We start from the raw sequence: 19,366 nt of genomic DNA, 5'->3' as shown, positions 1-19,366 counted from the left end.
GCACCAAAATTTGTATGCTTATAATTGTCATCTTATGACCCATATAACTTTTACATTTTTCAGTATAAAGGGCTATATGAGGGCTATTTTTTTGCACTGTGGTCTGTAGTTTGTATCAGTACCATCTTTGTTTTGATGGTACTTTTTGGTTGCTTTTAATTTATTTTTTTATGCTGTACGAAGTGACCAAAAATGCACAATTTTGGACTTAGTTTTTTTTTTTTTTAACCATGCGGTTAGACTAGCCTTATGTTTTAACAGTTCGGACATTTATGCACATGGTGATACCACATATGTTTATTTTTGATGAAATTATTTTATTAAAATAATGGGAAATGGGCTTTGGCTCAGCATTGATCAGTGTTATTGGTGCTATGCTGCTCTAGCCTGCAGAGCCTGGCTGCAGCATAAGCCCACCGATTGGACAGCAAGGAGGTGGGTGAGGGCCCTCCCGCCGTCCTGATCGGGACCCGCGATTTTGCCGTAGATGTGAACTCACCAGCACTGAGAGATCCCGCAGTTGGATGCCGCAATAAACTTTGATCGTGGCTTCAAAAGGGTTAATGCCGGGCATCATCCCGATGCAATGTTTGGCATTAACCGTGGGTCCTGACTGCTGGTAGCAGTTGGGACCCACCAGGGATGAAGCGCGCTTAGCTCGTGAGCGCATTTTAAACTGCGGGAGTGGGACCAGGGTGTATAGGTATACCTTCGTCCTTAGGGGGTTAATAACCCACACGGACCTATAAATTTCTTAGGTGAGAAATTTCTACATTTGTATCCAGTCTAGACAATCCTCTGTGAGCTAAACAATCTGGACTTCCAGCTAATATATTTTACCTGCAATGATACATTGCAGCAATACGTTTTAATGTATTTAACCCATGGAAGATTGCACAACTAATTTTGATTCAATAACTGAAGAGCAACCATTCCCGCAAATGTTCTTTGTCCAGGTTCAGAGAAACACAGAATTTGATTTTAAACAAAGAGCTTAAAAAATAAAAAAAAAAAGGATATTATTTTTCCAGACTAAAGCAACTAACGCATAATGGACCAGAGCTAGTCCTTGTTTTGTAAAACATAAATAATTCTATGCCTGTTGGTGTTAAATTAAGGGTTTCATTTTCCTGCCTGCAGTAGGGAAGACATGAGGGTCAGAGTCTTATGTATATCTACTCAAATTTTCTTTACTGCAACACTTTGATCACAAGGCTTAAAGGGGTACTCAGCCCCTAGAAATGGTATCCCCTATCCAAAGGATAGGGGATAAGATGTCTGATCGTGGGGGTCCTACCGCTGAAGACTTCTGCAATCTCTCCTTCAGCACCCACTTGTCATCAACCTCACGGAGCGAAGATCGCTCCGTGTCTGATGACTCACGATACAGGGGATAGAGTATCATGACGTCACAGCTCCACCCCCTCGTGACATCATGCCCCCACAATGCAAGTCTATGGGAGGGGGCGTGGCGGCCATAAATTCCACATCGAAACTCATGGATTTGTGATGTATATTTAGAAAAAAAAACAACTATGCGGTTTTGATGCAATTTCTTTACACTGTTTTTATGCAGTCTCATTGACTGTAATGGGGGGGAAAAATCATTAAGAATTGACATCAGATTTTCAACTTTCATTTACAAAAAGAGGCATGCTAAATTAAAGCTGGAAGCTAACTGGTTGTCACATTAATACAATACTTTGTATTGAAAGTAAGTGTCTGAGTGACTTTCTAACTATATACTACCCAACTTTAAATGACCACATATACATTAGTCAAAAGTCAGCAGATCCTGCCAACCTTGGTGGATCCAGCCATCTGTCTAATGTGTATTGGGCCTCCCTACTCCTCCCCGGCAGATGAAGTTGAAATTTAACATGACCAACCTTATGTCCTCAGAGAAATAAACTAATGCCAGAGGAGTCTGGCTGTGGCCTACTCCTCCTCTTTCCATTGAGATTACCCAAATTTTTGGCTGAGATGAGCCAAATATACATGTGCATGTGGAAAATGAGACCGATAGCTGTCGGATTAATGAATATTCATATCTGACAACGACTGAAACTGCATGGGCACTTTCAGTCCGAGTAAAAAATACAAAGAAAAAATAGGGAAAAATTAATCAAATACTAAACATAAAATGGATGGCTAACACACAGTCATGATAATAATAAATACAAGCAATTAAATAGTTTACTCCTTGTATAATATAGTTTGCGACACATCTTGAACAAACCTAATGCTGAAAAAGATCTTGTAAATCCCTTCTCTAGAGACAAGTGTATGTTTTGTCTCTGGTCTCTCCCGTCATTCTGCAAGTGCTAAGCTCTCCATCCCCTCTAGGAAAATTGTAACTGGAGAACTAAGCATAATCTTGTCAGCCATCCAGCATTATGTCTCTTGGTGGCTGCTAACCCTTAATAAAACAAAGATAAAGATAATGATGTTAAACAGAACATTTAAGAGGAACATTTGTAATTTAGTGTATATATATAAAGTGATCCCTCAACTTACAATGGCCTCAACATACAATAGTTTCAACATACAATGTTTTTTTCTGGACCATCGTATCTTGAAACCAGACTCAACATACAATGTCCAGACAGTCCAGATCTGTGAAATGTGTCACAACTGGAAGAACTGGACCAATCAGAATGGACATTTTACAGGTAAATCACCTCTATTACTGAAGTGCCTGCACTGACTGGCTGTCTGGAAGCGCCCCCTACAGTACAGGGAGGAACTACAAGTTCTGTACTACTCCTTACCTGTGCCAGGGTTAGCTGTTCCTTTGGACACCAAGTAAGGGTGACTCCATTTGGGACACTGTGTGTACTGTATAGGACCCTGAAGAAGCTCCTGTCCTCTACATAAACCATTGTTTCCCAAGCAGGGTGCCTCCAGTTGTTGCAAAACTACAACTCCCAGCATGCCCGGACAGCCAACGGCTGTCCGGGCATGCTGGAAGTTGTAGTTTTGCAACAGCTGGAGGCACCCTGCTTGGGAAACACTGACATAGACAGTGATTACAGCTCCCAGCAGCTCTTTCTTACTGTTATATGTAAGGATTTGCTTTATCTGTATTAGTTATCTACTTATTTTTCTTTAATCCTCATCTTTTCCTATTTTTTGGATGACATTTTGGGGCTTCAGAACCAATTACCAGGTTTCCATACAGTTATGGTCTCAACATACAATGGTTTCAACATACAATGGTCGTCCTGGAACCGATTAATATTGTAACTTGAGGGACCACTGTATATATATATAATGCAGAAATACGTCACTCTCAAAAATGTCGTGGGTGCTGGAGTTAGGAATCCCAATCCTTACGTACATATAAAAGAAAAAACTTCGCACACCACTTCTCACGGTGAAGTAGATTTAGATTTTATTAGCAATCCAATAGTTAAACAGTATGACGTTTCCGTCCTACCTGGACCTTCATCAGATCCGGATTGCTGTGGAGGTCAGAGTAAAGAGCCGGCGTATAGCCGTGTGTGGAGGTAGTCTGAAGTGCAACCTATGGTCGCTGGAGGCATCAGCCTGATGCCTCCAGCGACCATAGGTTGCACTTCAGACTACCTCCACACACGGCTATACGCCGGCTCTTTACTCTGACCTCCACAGCAATCCGGATCTGATGAAGGTCCAGGTAGGACCGAAACGTCATACTGTTTAACTATTGGATTGCTAATAAAATCTAAATCTACTTCACCGTGAGAAGTGGTGTGCGAAGTTTTTTCTTTTATATGTATATATATATATATATATATATATATATATATATACACACACAAACACACACAGTCATGGCCGTAAATGTTGGCAGAGCCGGGGCCCAATCAGGAGATCACAGGGCGGGTCCCAGCATTCGGACCCCCCACGATCAGACACTTATTCCCTATCCTGTGGATAGGGGATACGTTTAATTTACTGCAGATTTCCTTTGAGCTTTGTTTACCTAGGTTATACTGTAACGTGTAGTACGCAGGTTGTGACACAACTAGCTTTTTATGATATGCAGAATCTTTATAAGCAGTGTTGGTAGAAAGCATGATAGAAATATGTAGTCTAGGTAAGCTATAGTAAACAGACAATCCCAATAAATGATAATAAGTAATAATCTGATAGTAATGTTGCTTTGGTTTTTTCTTAGTTTGCACAGAGGAAATCTTCAGTTGGCCGGGTGGTCCATATCTGCAATCTACCTGAGGGAAACTGCAATGAGACCGATGTTGTTAACCTTGGTCTACCATTTGGGAAAGTCACCAACTACATTTTGATGAAATCAACAAATCAGGTAATTTTAAACTAAAAGTTCTATACATACACATTATTATTTTGATTATGGCAAATTTTTATTTAGTTACATTTTTATTTTGTTAAATCTAGGACTATTTTCATGAATATAGGCACATTAAAAGAAGTCTACCAAGCTGTGTAGTTTTTTTTTATGACTGTATACTGTTCTTTGTTTGCAAATAGGGGGGTATAGATACATTTATTGTATACACAAAATTTCCTGGCGCATATGGCAAACAGTTGTGTAGGAGCCTAGCAAGAAGTGATGTAATTCTATCAGCTGTCGCATGTCCTCATGGGTGATTAGGTAGTGGACCCAGGCGCTACCTACAATCAGGAGTTATTACATTTTTTTTTATTATTTTCTGACTTGTGGGTGTATGACTGCCAGGACCCCTAACAATCCCTTTGTGTACAGTATTGCTTCTGTCCCCCCCATTGTGCAGGGAGCTGCAACACAGATTGGGATCCTAGTCATGTTCCAAAAATATTGTTTTGTTGCTATGGAAATAAAACAGTATGCAAGGAAATACATCAGTATACAATGTGCTGCTGCATTAATATTTACATGTGCAGCATTGTAACTACTTCCCACTCTAATATATGTATATATATATATATATATATATATATATATATATATATATTGGGTGAAATAAGTATTAAACTTTGCACAATTTTTCTCACTAAATATATTTCCTATCGACATGTGCTGTAGACATTAACTTTTCATCTGATGTTGGTAACAACAACCCAAGTAATCCATACACATTTGTTATGTGTAACAATGTTAAATGACACAGGGAAAAACTAGTGAACACATAAAGAAAGAGAGGTGCAAAAAGGCATTGAAAGCTAAGACAACAGTTGAAATCCATCAGTATTTAAAAAGCAATCCAGCCCCTTATCAGTACAAATTAATATCAGCTGGTTTAGTCCCAACTGATGGCCTACAAAAAGGTCTCATTGTCAAGGTGTCACACAAGACATATCTCATGATGGGTAAAAGCAAAGAGCTGTGTCAAGACCTTCACAACCTAATTGTTGTAAAACATAAAAATGGTGCATTTCTAAGCTTATAAATATTCCAATGAGCTCTGTTAGAGCCATAAAACGGAAGCGGAAAGACAATAATTTCACCATAAATTTGCCCGACCAGAGGCTCCTCACAATATTTCTAACATAGAAGAAAAGAATAATCAGATTTGTCCAAGAGACAAAAAACACTAGTGGAGAGCTTCAAAAAGACCTGGAATTAGCAGGTACCGTTGTTTTAAAGAAAACAGTAAGTGATGCACTCCATCATCATGGCCTGTATGCACGCTCACCACACAAGACTCTATTGCTAAATAAAAAGCATGTTAAAGCTTGTATAACTTTTGTTGCACAACATTTGGAAAAGCCAGTGAAATACTGAGAGAATATATTGCGGTCAGATGAGAGCAGAATGGAACTGTGTGGATGCCATAATAAAAAACATAGATGGAGGAGAAATGGTGCTGTACATCAACTTAAAAACACCAGAACAACAGTGAAGTTTGGAGATGGGAACATCATAGTGTGGGGCGGCTTTTCGGCAAATGGTAGTGGCAAACTTCATATAATGAAAGGAAGGATGAATGGCCAAATTTACCAGGATATTTTTGCCATTTACCAGGATGATGAAGATGAAACAAAGGTGGACATTTCAGCAAGACAATGATCACAAACGCACAGCAGAAGAAAATCACTGTTACGCCTAGCGCTCTGGGTCCCCGCTCCTCCCCGGAGCGCTCACGGCGTCTTTCTCCCTGCAGCTCCCCGGTCGGTCCCGCTGACCGGGAGCGCTGCTCTTTCATGGCCGTTGGGGATGCGATTCGCACAGCGGGACGCGCCCGCTCGCGAATCGCATCCCAGGTCACTTACCCGTTCCCGTCCCCTGCTGTCATGTGCTGGCGCGCGGCTCCGCTCTCTAGGGCGCGCGCGCGCCAGCTCCCTGAGACTTAAAGGGCCAGTGCACCAATGATTGGTGCCTGGCCCAATTAGCTTAATTAGCTCCCACCTGGTCCCTGACTATATCTAGCCTCCTCCCTTGCACTTCCTTGCCGGATCTTGTTGCCCTTGTGCCTAGTGAAAGCGTTTGTGTGTTTAAACCCTGTGTACCAGAACTACTGCTATCTCCCCTGACTACGAACCTTGCCGCCTGCCCCCGACCTTCTGCTACGTCCGACTTTGCTTCTGCCTACTCCCTTGTACCTCGCCTATCTTCAGCAGCCAGAGAGGTGAGCCGTTGCTAGTGGATACGACCTGGTCACTACCGCCGCAGCAAGACCATCCCGCTTTGCGGCGGGCTCTGGTGAAAACCAGTAGTGTCTTAGAACCGGTCCACTAGCACGGCCCTCGCCATCCCTCTCTGGCACAGAGGATCCACCTCCTGCCAGCCGGCATCGTGACAGTAGATCCGGCCATGGATCCCGCTGAGGTTCCCCAGCATTCCATCTCTGATCTCACCACGGTGGTCGCCCAGCAATCCCGACAGATCGCCCATCTAACCCACCAGCTGTCGGAAATGTCCACCATTGTGCACCAACTTCAGTCGCAACTGCAGCAACAACCATCTCCTCCGCCAGCTCCAGCACCCCTTCCGCAGCGAGTGGCCACTCCTAGCCTCCGCCTGTCCTTGCCGGACAAATTTAATGGGGACTCTAAGTTTTGCCGTGGCTTTCTTTCGCAATGTTCCCTGCACATGGAGATGATGTCGGACCAGTTTCCTACTGAAAGGTCTAAGGTGGCTTTCGTAGTCAGCCTTCTGTCTGGAAAAGCTCTGTCATGGGCCACACCGCTCTGGGACCGCGATGACCCCGTCACTGCCTCTGTACACTCCTTCTTCTCGGAAATTCGAAGTGTCTTTGAGGAACCTGCCCGAGCCTCTTCTGCTGAGACTGCCCTGCTGAACCTGGTCCAGGGTAATTCTTCCGTTGGCGAGTACGCCATACAATTCCGTACTCTTGCTTCTGAACTATCCTGGAATAATGAGGCTCTCTGCGCGACCTTTAAAAAAGGCCTATCCAGCAACATTAAAGATGTGCTGGCCGCACGAGAGACTCCTGCTAACCTGCATGAACTCATTCATCTAGCCACTCGCATTGACATGCGTTTTTCTGAGAGGCATCAAGAGCTCCGCCAGGAAAAAGACTTAGATCTCTGGACACCTCTCCCACAGTCTCCACTGCAATCTGCGCCTAGGCCTCTCGCCGAGGAGGCCATGCAAGTGGATCGGTCTCGCCTGACCCTGGAGGAGAGGAATCGCCGTAAGGAAGAGAATCTCTGTCTGTACTGTGCCAGTACTGAACATTTTTTGGTGGATTGCCCAATCCGTCCTCCACGTCTGGGAAACGCACGCTCGCACCCAGCTCACGTGGGTGTGGCGTCTCTTGATGCCAAGTCGGCTTCTCCACGTCTCACGGTACCTGTTCGGATTTCCACTTCAGCCAGCTCTCCCCTCTCAGCCGTGGCCTGCCTGGACTCTGGAGCTTCTGGGAATTTTATTCGGGAGTCCTTTGTGAATAAATTCCGCATTCCGGTGACCCGTCTTGTCAAGCCACTCCACATTTCCGCGGTCAACGGAGCCAGGTTGGATTGCACCGTGCGTTACCGCACGGAGCCCCTCCTAATGTGCATCGGACCTCATCACGAGGAGATTATATTTTTTGTCCTTCCTAATTGCTCTTCTGAAGTTCTCCTTGGACTACCCTGGCTTCAACACCATTCCCCAACCCTGGATTGGTCCACTGGGGAGATCAAGAGTTGGGGTCCCTCTTGTTCCAAGGACTGCCTTCAACCGGTTCCCAGTACTCCCTGCCGTGACCCTGTGGTTCCTCCTGTATCTGGTCCCCCTAAGGTCATTAAGGACTCTGCCTGCCACAGGAAATGCCCCTCCCCCCCTCCCAGTTCCATCAGGCAAGCTCCTGTGTCCCCTCATGGCCCTCGTCCTGGTGTCACACTGCCCCGTGCCAGGTCTCGCCCTCTGCCCTCTCTCCCCATTCCTACTCCTGCGGTTCTGCCTGCCGTTGAGGAATCCCTCCATCCTTTCCCGGTGTCCTCATCCCAGGGGAGGCAGTTACCCGATAAAGAGAAGGGGAGACCTAAGGGGGGGGGTACTGTTACGCCTAGCGCTCCGGGTCCCCGCTCCTCCCCGGAGCGCTCACGGCGTCTTTCTCCCTGCAGCTCCCCGGTCGGTCCCGCTGACCGGGAGCGCTGCTCTTTCATGGCCGTTGGGGATGCGATTCGCACAGCGGGACGCGCCCGCTCGCGAATCGCATCCCAGGTCACTTACCCGTTCCCGTCCCCTGCTGTCATGTGCTGGCGCGCGCGGCTCCGCTCTCTAGGGCGCGCGCGCGCCAACTCCCTGAGACTTAAAGGGCCAGTGCACCAATGATTGGTGCCTGGCCCAATTAGCTTAATTAGCTCCCACCTGGTCCCTGACTATATCTAGCCTCCTCCCTTGCACTTCCTTGCCGGATCTTGTTGCCCTTGTGCCTAGTGAAAGCGTTTGTGTGTTTAAACCCTGTGTACCAGAACTACTGCTATCTCCCCTGACTACGAACCTTGCCGCCTGCCCCCGACCTTCTGCTACGTCCGACTTTGCTTCTGCCTACTCCCTTGTACCTCGCCTATCTTCAGCAGCCAGAGAGGTGAGCCGTTGCTAGTGGATACGACCTGGTCACTACCGCCGCAGCAAGACCATCCCGCTTTGCGGCGGGCTCTGGTGAAAACCAGTAGTGTCTTAGAACCGGTCCACTAGCACGGCCCTCGCCATCCCTCTCTGGCACAGAGGATCCACCTCCTGCCAGCCGGCATCGTGACAATCACAAATGGTTTCAAAGAAAAAATAAATAAAGCCGCTAGAATGGCTTGGCCAATCACATTAATTAAAACCCATTGAAAATCTATGGAAAGAGCTGAAGATCATAATTCATAGAAGAGGCCCACAGAACCTTTAGGATTTGAAGACTGTGTGGAAGAATGGGCCAAAATCCCCCCAGAGCAATGCATGTGACTAGTTTCTCCATACAGGAGGCATCTTAAAACTTTCATTACCAACAAAGGATTTTGTGCAAAGCATTAAATTAACATCAGTAAGAATATCCAACACTTCACATTATTACACATAACTTAATCTCTGAGCTTATTTATTTCAGATTTTTTGTATGTATGGGTTACTTGGTTTATTACCAACATCTATTCACAATTTCATGTCAATAGCACATTTGGAAATATATTAAAAGAGTAGTCCAGTGAAAAATAACTTATCCTTTATCCAGGATAGGGGATAAGTTACAGATCGCGGTGGGGTGGGACCCCCAGAGATCTCCTACACGCAGTTTATGGGAAGCTGATGTCCGACCTCCGCAGGAAGCCGTGGCCGGCACACGCCCTCCATGTATCTCTATGGGGTACATGGAGGGGCGTGTCGGCCTGCGCTCAGTGTGGGGGTCAGCACGCCCCCTTCCAGCCGACTGCCGGGGCCCCGTGCAGGAGATCGCGGGGGGGGGGGGGGGGGGGTTCCAGTGCTTGGATAGGGCATAGGTTATTTTTCACCAGACAACTCCTTTAAGTGAGAAGAAAAATGGAAACGTGTTCAATACTTATTTCACTGTGTGCGTGTGTGTATATATATATATATATATATATATATATATATATATATATACACACACATATTTGCCTAATGATTGGACATTATAAACACACATTTTCCACTTTTTCTGGTTATATATACAGGCATTTGTAGAAATGGCATATACTGAGGCAGCTGAGGCAATGGTACAATACTACAAAGAAAAACCAGCAATTGTGAATGATGAAAAATTATTGATCCGCATGTCAAAAAGATATAAAGAGCTACAGCTAAAGGTAAGGGAGCATTGCTGGTATTTTGTGATCTTGTTATATTTATCAATACATTAGTTTTAGAAACACACAGAACACTCTGATGTTTGATCTGAAGGTACAGGTAGTAGGTTCCTGACTAGGATGCATCAGTAATCAATAAACTACAGTTTACTACTTCTTTACAATTTCTTGATTCAAAAATTTCAATAAAGAGGCAAAAACATTGTAAAGAAGAAGTGTGAATTAAGGCCTTTCACCAGAGGCAAATATGCAACAAACTGTGCTGATATTGGTGCGGATAAGCTGCTGTGGATTTGGGAATCAATATGACATTGGCCCAGGTTTATCAATCTGGCAAAAACCAAACCTGTCTGCCTTTGCCCATGACAACCAATCACAGCTCAGCTTCCATACCTTAACAAGAGCTGGTAAAATGAAAACTGAGCTGTGATTGGTCACTATGGGCAAAACTACACAGTTTTGGTGTGAGGAAGATAAATCTGGGTCTATTTAATATCTGTGCTGCAGATCCCTAAAATATCTGCAGCAAATCTGACATAACAATTGACATGCTATGCGTTTAACATCCACACCGCAAGTCAATTTCTGGTGCATGAGTTTTCCCACAGTGTATGGATGACATTTTAGAAATCCCTTTAAAGGGGTACTCGGGTGGAAAACTTTTTTTTTTTTAAATCAACTGGTGCCAGAAAGTTAAACAGATTTGTAAATTACTTCTATTAAAAAATATTTACCCTTTCAGTATTTTTTAGCAGCTGTATGCTAAAGAGGAAATAATTTTCTTTTTAAATTTATTTTTTAACTTTTCCACAGTGCTCTCTGCTGACACATCTGTCCGTGTCAGGAACTGTCCAGAGCAGCATAGGTTTGAAAAGGGGATTTTCTCCTGCTCTGGACAGTTCCTGATACGGGCATCAGGTGTCAGCAGAGAGCACTGTGAACAAGACAAAAAAGAAATTAAAAAAGAAAATAATTTCCTCTGTAGCATACAGCTGCTAAAAAGTACTGGAAGGGTAAAAATTTTTTAATAGACGTCATTTACAAATCTGTTTAACTTTCTGGCACCAGTTGATTTGAAAAAATAAATAAATTCCACCGGAGTACCCCTTTAACTTTGCTACTAATTTAACCCCTTAACCTGTTAAGGACCAAGGGCGTAAACTTACGCCCCTAGTCCCGCTCCCGTGATATAACGCGGGGTTACACGGTAACCCCGCATCATATCGCGGCGGGCCCGGCGTCATAGTGAAGCCGGGACTCGCCTCTAATAGCGTGCGGCACTGATCGCGGTGCCGCGGGCTATTAACCCTTTTCAGTAGTAATACAAAATCAAACCTATACAAGTAGGGTATCATTTTAACCGTATGGACCTACAGAATAAAGATAAGGTGTCATTTGTAACGAAAAATGGAAGCGGAAGCCCCCAAAAGTTACAAAATGGCATTTTTTCTTACATTTTGTCGCACAATGATTTTTTTTCCCGTTTCGCCGTAGATATTTGGATACAATGACTGATGTCATTACAAAGTAGAATTGGTGGCACAAAAAATACGCCATAATACATATTTTTAGGTGCAAAATTGAAAGACTTGTGATTTTTTTCTACTTTGTAATGACATCAGTCATTTTACCCAAAAATCTACGGCGAAACGTGAAAAAAATATTTGTGCGACAAAATTGAAGAAAAACGCCATTTTGTAATTTTTGGGGGCTTTCATTTTTACACAGTACATTTTTCGGTATAAATGACACCTTATCTTTATCCTGTAGGTCCATACGATTAAAATGATACCCTACTTATGTAATTTTGATTTTGTTGTACTTCTGAAAGAAATCATAACTACATGCAGGAAAATGTATACATTTAAAACGGTCATATTCTGACCCCTATAACTTTTTTTTTCCCCGCATATGGGACTGTATGAGGGCTCATTTTTTGCGCCGTGATCTGAAGTTTTTAGCGATACCATTTTTGTATTGATCGGACTTATTGATCGCTTTTTTATACATTTTTTCATGATATAAAAAGTGACCAAAAATACACTATTTTGGACTTTGGAATTTTTTTCGCGTGTACGCCATTGACCATACGGTTAATTTAATGATATATTTTTATAATTCTGACATTTCCGCATGCGGCGATACCACATATGTTTAATTTTATTTTTATTTACACTTTTATTAGGGAAGGGGTTAAATGATCTTTATTCATTTTTTTTCCACTTTTTATTTTACAATGTTATAGCTCCCATAGGGACCTATAACACTGCACACACTGATCTTTTACATTGATCAATGGTTTCTCATAGGAAACCATTGATCGATGATTCTGCCGCTTGACCACTCATGCCTGGATCTCAGGCACTGAGCAGTCATTCAGCGATCAGAACCAGGAGGCAGGTAAGGGGACCCTCCTCTTGTTCTACAGCTGTTCGGGATGCCACGATTTCACAGCAGCGACCCCGAACAGCCCCCTGAGCTAACCGGCATTAGTTTAGTTTCACTAAAGGGTTAATAGCACGCAGAACCGCGATCAGTGCTGCACGCTTTTAGCCACGGGTCCCGGCCGTTGTTAGAGGCCATGGCCCCGCGTTATAGAACGGGAGCGGACTCATGACGTACCGGTACGTCATGGGTCCTTATGAGGGGGTTATCCACAAGAAGATGATTATACTACATACCTTCCAGACAGTAATGGAAATGCTTAGGAAGAATCTGTGCTTGTCTTGGGGCTAAATGGCTATGTTGTGTGAAATTACCATAACGCTGGCTATCTTTTTGTGAACTGGGTATTTCCTGTTGGAGTTGCCTCTCTCCAACTATAAATCCCATAATTACTTGTGTGTAAGCGTAAGGTCATTTTTCTTCCTCCCACACATCAGCCACCCTACCCACTGAAAAACACCTGTACTGCCTTCAATGGAATAGACCAGTGTTTACTAACCAGGGTGCCTCCAGCTGTTACAAAGCTAAAATTCCCTGTAGAAATAGCAAAGTTCTATCATTTCACCCCTAATGCCGGCCTGCACTGAGCAGATAATTGCAAGAAAAGAAGGATCCAGCTCAGCCCAAGATGAATGGTGAAGATGTGCTTTATTTAGACACAGCTACATGGAACACGGGTTACAGGTGGCAGGAAATTACGTGTTTCGGCCAAGTACTGGCCTTACTCATACACAAGGCCAGTACCTGGCCAAAACGCTTCACTTCCTGCGACCTGTAACCCGTGTTTCATGTAGCTGTGTCTAAATAAAGCACATCTTCCCCATTCATCTTGGGCTGAGCTGGATCCTTCTTTTCTTAAAATTCCCTGTAGAATGATCTCATCCCTCCCACCCCACCCAGTGGTCGCTCCATCCATTGAAGCAGGACATGTCTCGGGCCGCACTACAACCTGGATTTTGTATGCTGTGAAAAAATTAACTTCGGGGCAAAGATCACATAAGAATTGCGAGACCACCATCACACACAGGTACAGACACTATATAATGAACTACGCTAACTTTACAGCCCCTGTAGCATAGTCAAATAAAAAAAAAAATCCTGGAATACTCCTTTAAAGGGGTAGTCCAGTGGTGAAAAACTTAGCCCCTATCCATGAGATCGCGGGGAGTCTGACCGATGGGGCCCCCCGTGATCTCTCTGTACGGGGGGCCAGGCTCTCCGGCCGGATTGCGCGTGTCGACCACCTCACGAAGCGCGTGTCGACCACCTCACACCCCCTCAATACATCGCTATGGCAGAGCCGGAGATTGCCGAAGGCTGCGCTCCAGCTCTGCCATAGAGTTGTATTGAGGGGGCATGTCGGCCGCCGCTTCGTGCGGAGGTCGACGCACCCCCTTCCTGCGGGCTGTCAGGACCCTGTACAGGAGATCGCGGGGGGCCCCAGCGGTCGGACCCCCCGCGATCTGCAACTTATCCCCTATCCTTAGGATAGGGGATAAGTTGTTCACCACTGGACTACTCCTTTAAATTGGCAATGCATCCACCATGTACCCTTGTAAAGACCTGCAAAACAACTTAATTTAGGAGTAAAGGGAATAAATTTAATCATACAGTTCAGTTGGAAAAAAAAAACGGGAATTTATTTTAAATGTCACCTGGAAAAAACATGTGGTTGTTTATCACATTTCAAAACTAAGGAAAATCATAGTAAAACCACATGCTTTTTTCCAGATGCCGTTTTAGGGTACATTCACACGTATAGGATCTGCTGCATATTTTTGCAGCATATTTTGTGCAGCTGATTTTGCTACCCATTAACTTCAATTGGAAGGATTACATTTTTTTTTATATACCGTATTTTTCGCCGTATAACACGCACTTTTTCTTCCCCAAAACTGGGGGGGGAAAGTCGGTGCGTCTTATACGGCGAATACACCCCTATCGCGGCGGTCCCTGCGGCCATCAACGGCCGGGACCCGCGGCTAATACAGGACATCACCGATCGCGGTGATGCCCTGTATTAACCCTTCAGACACGGCGATCAAAGCTGACCGCCGCGTCTGAAGGGAAAGTGACACTAACCCGGCTGTTCAGTCGGGCTGTTCGGGACCGCCGCGATTTCACCGCGGCGGTCCCGAACAGCCGACTGAATAGCCGGGTTAGTGCTTACAGGACACCGGGAGGGACCTTACCTGCCTCCTCGGTGTCTTCTCCGTTCAGGGATCCCCTGTATGGCCGGCGCTCTCCTTCCTCGTCATCGCGTACGTGCGTCGGCGTGCATAACAACGTGATGGCGGCGACGGAGAGCGAGGATACCCGGCCGGCAGCAAAGACATTCCGGAGCGACGGGGACACGGCGACATCGATGGAGCGACATCCAGGGCAGTGGTGACGGGGACACGTGAGTATTACATCCTATGCAGTGGTATTCAATCTGCGGACCTCCAGATGTTGCAAAACTACAACTCCCAGCATGCTGGGAGTTGTAGTTTTGCAACATCTGGAGGTCCGCAGGTTAAAGACCACTATTGGGTTCAAAATCTTTATTTTTTTAGATTTTGCACCTATAAATTGGGTGTGTCTTATACGCCGATGCGTCCTATAGGACGAAAAATACGGTAAGTAATTTGCAAATCTGTTTAACTTTCAGGCACCAGTTGGTTTGAAAAAAATTGTACCCCTTTAAGTTGTACTTTACAGAAAATGTTAGATTATTGTACTTTTTTCCATTAGTCATGCGAGCAAATTAATCTAGTAGTAAATTAACTACTTGTCTGTGGACATATAGAAAGAGAAGCCAGTAGAACTTAAATACTTAATTCAGGTTGTGTAATTACATTACATTAGAGACTTGTCAGTGCATCTTTGGGCAGCAAGTATCTTAGTGTATGGCCTGTTTGACTAAATGCAGCCACCATTGTCCACTCTGCTGTCACATATTAACCACTTGAGAAAAATCTGACAGGTTAGAAGTAGAAAGACTTGGAATGAATGACATTGCACTCACTGAGATCTCTGAAAAGACAGGCCCGTGGAAATGTTGTGTCTCTGTATGAGCATTGTAGGTAACTTTACACTTTTAACCTCTCTTGTTTTGATTATTTTACCCAGCAGGAGTTGCGCTGGAAAGTTTTTTTTAACTCAGCAGGAGATTTGTTAACACATTACATAATATTCTATGTGAGGTCAGCGTAGTATTGGAGAGACATAGATATAATATAGCTATGTCAATTTATAAGGTACAGAGGCTGTGATCTGCTGATCTGCATAGCTTTGCCTATAACTCAGTTTATTGCACTGTGCTCAAAGTGCTGTTTTGCTGTAGTTTTTAATTTTTAATTAAATTGAGAATCATGTTTGAAGATAAACTTTCACTTATTATTAAAGGGGTACTCCGGTGAAAACCTTTTTTCTTTTAAATCAACTGGTGCCAGAAAGTTAAACATATTTGTAAATTACTTCTATTAAAAAATCTTAATCCTTCCAGTACTTATTAGCTGCTGAATGCTACAGAGGAAATTCCTTTCTTTTTGGAACACTGATGACATCACGAGCACAGTGCTCTCTGCTGACATCTCTGTCCATTTTAGCAAACGTGCATAGCAGATGTATGCTAAGGGCAGCATGGTGGCTCAGTGGTTAGCACTGCTGCCTTGCAGTGCTGGGGCCTTGGGTTCAAATCCCACTAAGGACAACAATAAATAAATAAAGAGTTATTATTATTATAATGACGTCAGCAAAGAGCACTGTGCTCGTGATGTCATCAGAGAGAATTCCAAAAAGAAAAGAATTTCCTCTGTAGTATTCAGCAGCTAATAAGTACAGGAAGGATTAAGATTTTTTTTATAGAAGTAATTTACAAATCTGTTTGACTTTCTGGCACCAGTTCATTTAAAAGAAAAAAGGTTCTCATCGGAGTACCCCTTTAATGGAAAATATGTTTAGAGTCCACACATAGTGTTTAATTTTTTTTAATACAGTATATTTTACGCTAATAAGTTTATATTAAAATTATATTTATTAAAATTAAAAAAAGAAATCTTAAAATGTGTTAAACCACTTTTAATTTCTTTTCTCTTTTTAAATTTATTTACTCTGATAATTAACAATTAAGCCATATTATTATTATGACAATCACGCACTGTGCCATAAACTACTGATGACAAAAACAATCAGTGATTACTACAATGATAGAAGAAGCTGGTTAATACTAAAAATATAGACATGAATCAAATATTTTCTAAAGATCTAGACTACTTTAATGGTGACAGAAATTAAAGGCTGCCAAGTACATAAGTTGGTCAGCACTTCCTTTAGGGGTTGAGCACGTGGTGGATCAGGTCCAGAAACAGTGTAAATAAAGTCCCAGCACTCTCCAAGCATATTCAGGAACATGGAGCATTTTTGCATATCCTTTCGGCAGTAGCCTTTCTCTGCTCAAACAGCAGCATGTCATCCTCAACGAGCAGATAAATGATATATTTTATTTATGGCATTTACAGACATTATAAACTATTGGAGAAAAACTACTATATTCGGTCATAGCAGACAAAAGGTATTGTCCAGCGAGGTAGTAGCGCCAAAATCTTCTTTATTGTATACAAGCCAGCAAACAGGAATAAAGTGACGCGCTTCAGGTGTCCATCTGCACCCTTAATCGTAAACTTGTACAATTAAGGGTGCAGATGGACACCTGAAACGCGTCACTTTATTCCTGTTTGGCTTTTATACAGTAAAGAAGATTTTGGCGCTACTACCTCGCTGGGCAAATGCCTTTTGTCTGCTACACTGCTTTTGTGCCTGCCACGGCACGGTCCGATTGAGGGACGATTGCATGGTGAGCTGGATATTGTCTCCTATTTTTCTATATTAGGTCATAGTATGAAAAAGAGGTAATTTTAATTCCTTTTTGACAATTTCTTTTAACTCATATCTGTAGTTCTTTAACTGTGTTTTATGAAACTATGTACTGTAATATACATCTGGAAAACTACCATATGACCGCCACATTATTTGTGCTGTACGTCAGGCAAACCATTGAGGTTGTAACATTAATGTCCTGAAGAACTTGATGAGCAATACATTTTACCTAAGAACAGATATAGAGAATAGTAAATCACTTGTGAGCTGAATTATATGAATAGATTTAACCTGATACCCCAAAGTGCAATATACATTAAATAAACCTTAACCCCTGATGGTAGTCAGGACTAAGCTGTTTTTAGCTTGTGTTTAAGCTTATGTTATACCAAACTTGCCAGGAAGGGCTGTGCATTCCACAGCATTTAAATCTGGGGCTTGGGCTTGTTTGTGGCAGCTGCACAACCTTCTGACCTGGACTTCTCCTGACCTAAGGGATTAGGCTGAACATGTGCTTCTGGTAACTGAATTACACTGTACTTTTCATGTGAGATACAAACAGTTGAGGTAATGCTTTAGGTACTACTAATACTACTACTGAAACTACTTTTCACTCATTTTTCAAACAAAACCCATGATCAATTTCCCCCATGTTAATCTCATAGTAAAGTGTCTAAGTGACATGGGAATTTTTTCATTATTTATCAGTTGGCATATTTGGGCTAAAGTCTGCTAGTATAATCAAAGCTTCTGTGCATACATTTTTACTCTTTGATTATTTTTACAGTACTATTTATATGGTTCTGTTTGCAGTGGGATCCATTCCATCTGTTCTCTAGTGCTCTTTTTGATTGGAAGGATTATCTTCTCAGCAATCAATAGTTACTATATTTTTTGCAGTACTACAGGCTGGGAAAGTGACCATATTGGTTCTGTTGCTAAACAGCTAATTCAAAAGTCACTTTTTGCTATATATAGCAGCCACGACAGAATAGAAAAAATTCTTAAAAATTAGAATTATAAGCATACCAACTAACTTTGCTTATTGTTAAAAGGCTATTTCTACATCTCAATTCCCTAGTAATTTGACAATCTGTCAAAAAGGTATACCATGGTGTACAGCAGGCCCCCTGAGTTTTATAAAACATTGTCCACTATCAACTAGTTTGGTCTATTTTCTTAACGTGTATTATTATTTTTTATGACTCAAAAGCATATCAGACCACATTCTTGAGTTCTGCACAATAACAGTGTAATTGGTGATTTTTTTTATTTTGTTCCTTTAAACATTTTAAAATATCTTTTTGACAGGATGGCTCCCTCTGTTGTACTGGGAAAATGAGATGTGGGTGCCTGATTTATTAATTGTGCATTTATGTGTTATAAGTTAAAATTCTAGTTACCTGTTTTGGACAACAGTTGAGCCAAAAATATCCCCAATTCAGCAGACAAACAGAGGAAAATTAGCCGACACAATTGGGAGATGGCTAATTTATGCTATGTGTACAAAGCGCAATACGGGCATTGCCCATTTGTGTGGACTAACTTTCCTTTTTATGCTGCTGAAGAATGTATTTGTAAACTGATTCACAATTTAAAAAAATGGAAAGCATTGCTGAGTGCCACGGTTTATCTTCTTTTCATAGACATACATATGTAATAGTTCTCAAATAGGTAGGACTATAAACTACATATTCATTTATCATCACCTATAATTCCAGATATTAAATATGATTATTTTTTTTTTTTTGTAGAAGCCAGGTAAGACTGTTGATGCCATTATCCATGATATACATTCACAGAGGGAAAGAGATTTGTTTCGTGATACAGACAGGTAAGCAATGTCTATAGATAGGGT

The 19,366-nt window shown here is 42.7% G+C and overlaps 1 protein-coding gene and 1 long non-coding RNA gene across 2 annotated transcripts in view; one reads left to right on the top strand and one right to left on the bottom strand.

The window, feature by feature from the left end:
• Positions 1–19,366, bottom strand: part of LOC130282505 (uncharacterized) — a 341,939-nt gene that overhangs the window by 257,580 nt on the left and 64,993 nt on the right. The window contains exon 2 of the long non-coding RNA XR_008846426.1: positions 2,240–2,419. This is a non-coding gene — a long non-coding RNA (uncharacterized LOC130282505). The remainder of the gene's footprint in view (positions 1–2,239; positions 2,420–19,366) is intronic.
• Positions 1–19,366, top strand: part of RBM20 (RNA binding motif protein 20) — a 334,442-nt gene that overhangs the window by 270,167 nt on the left and 44,909 nt on the right. The window contains exons 6-8 of the mRNA XM_056530784.1: positions 4,163–4,306; positions 10,072–10,203; positions 19,263–19,342. Coding sequence (XP_056386759.1) covers positions 4,163–4,306; positions 10,072–10,203; positions 19,263–19,342 — 356 coding nt within the window. The remainder of the gene's footprint in view (positions 1–4,162; positions 4,307–10,071; positions 10,204–19,262; positions 19,343–19,366) is intronic.

This window comes from Hyla sarda, chromosome 7 (genome assembly GCF_029499605.1).
Source record: "Hyla sarda isolate aHylSar1 chromosome 7, aHylSar1.hap1, whole genome shotgun sequence".
In the NCBI taxonomy this organism is placed as follows: Eukaryota; Metazoa; Chordata; class Amphibia; order Anura; family Hylidae; genus Hyla; species Hyla sarda.
The sequence above is the reverse complement of the archived record's forward strand: the minus strand, read 5'-3'. Positions and strand labels throughout refer to the sequence as shown.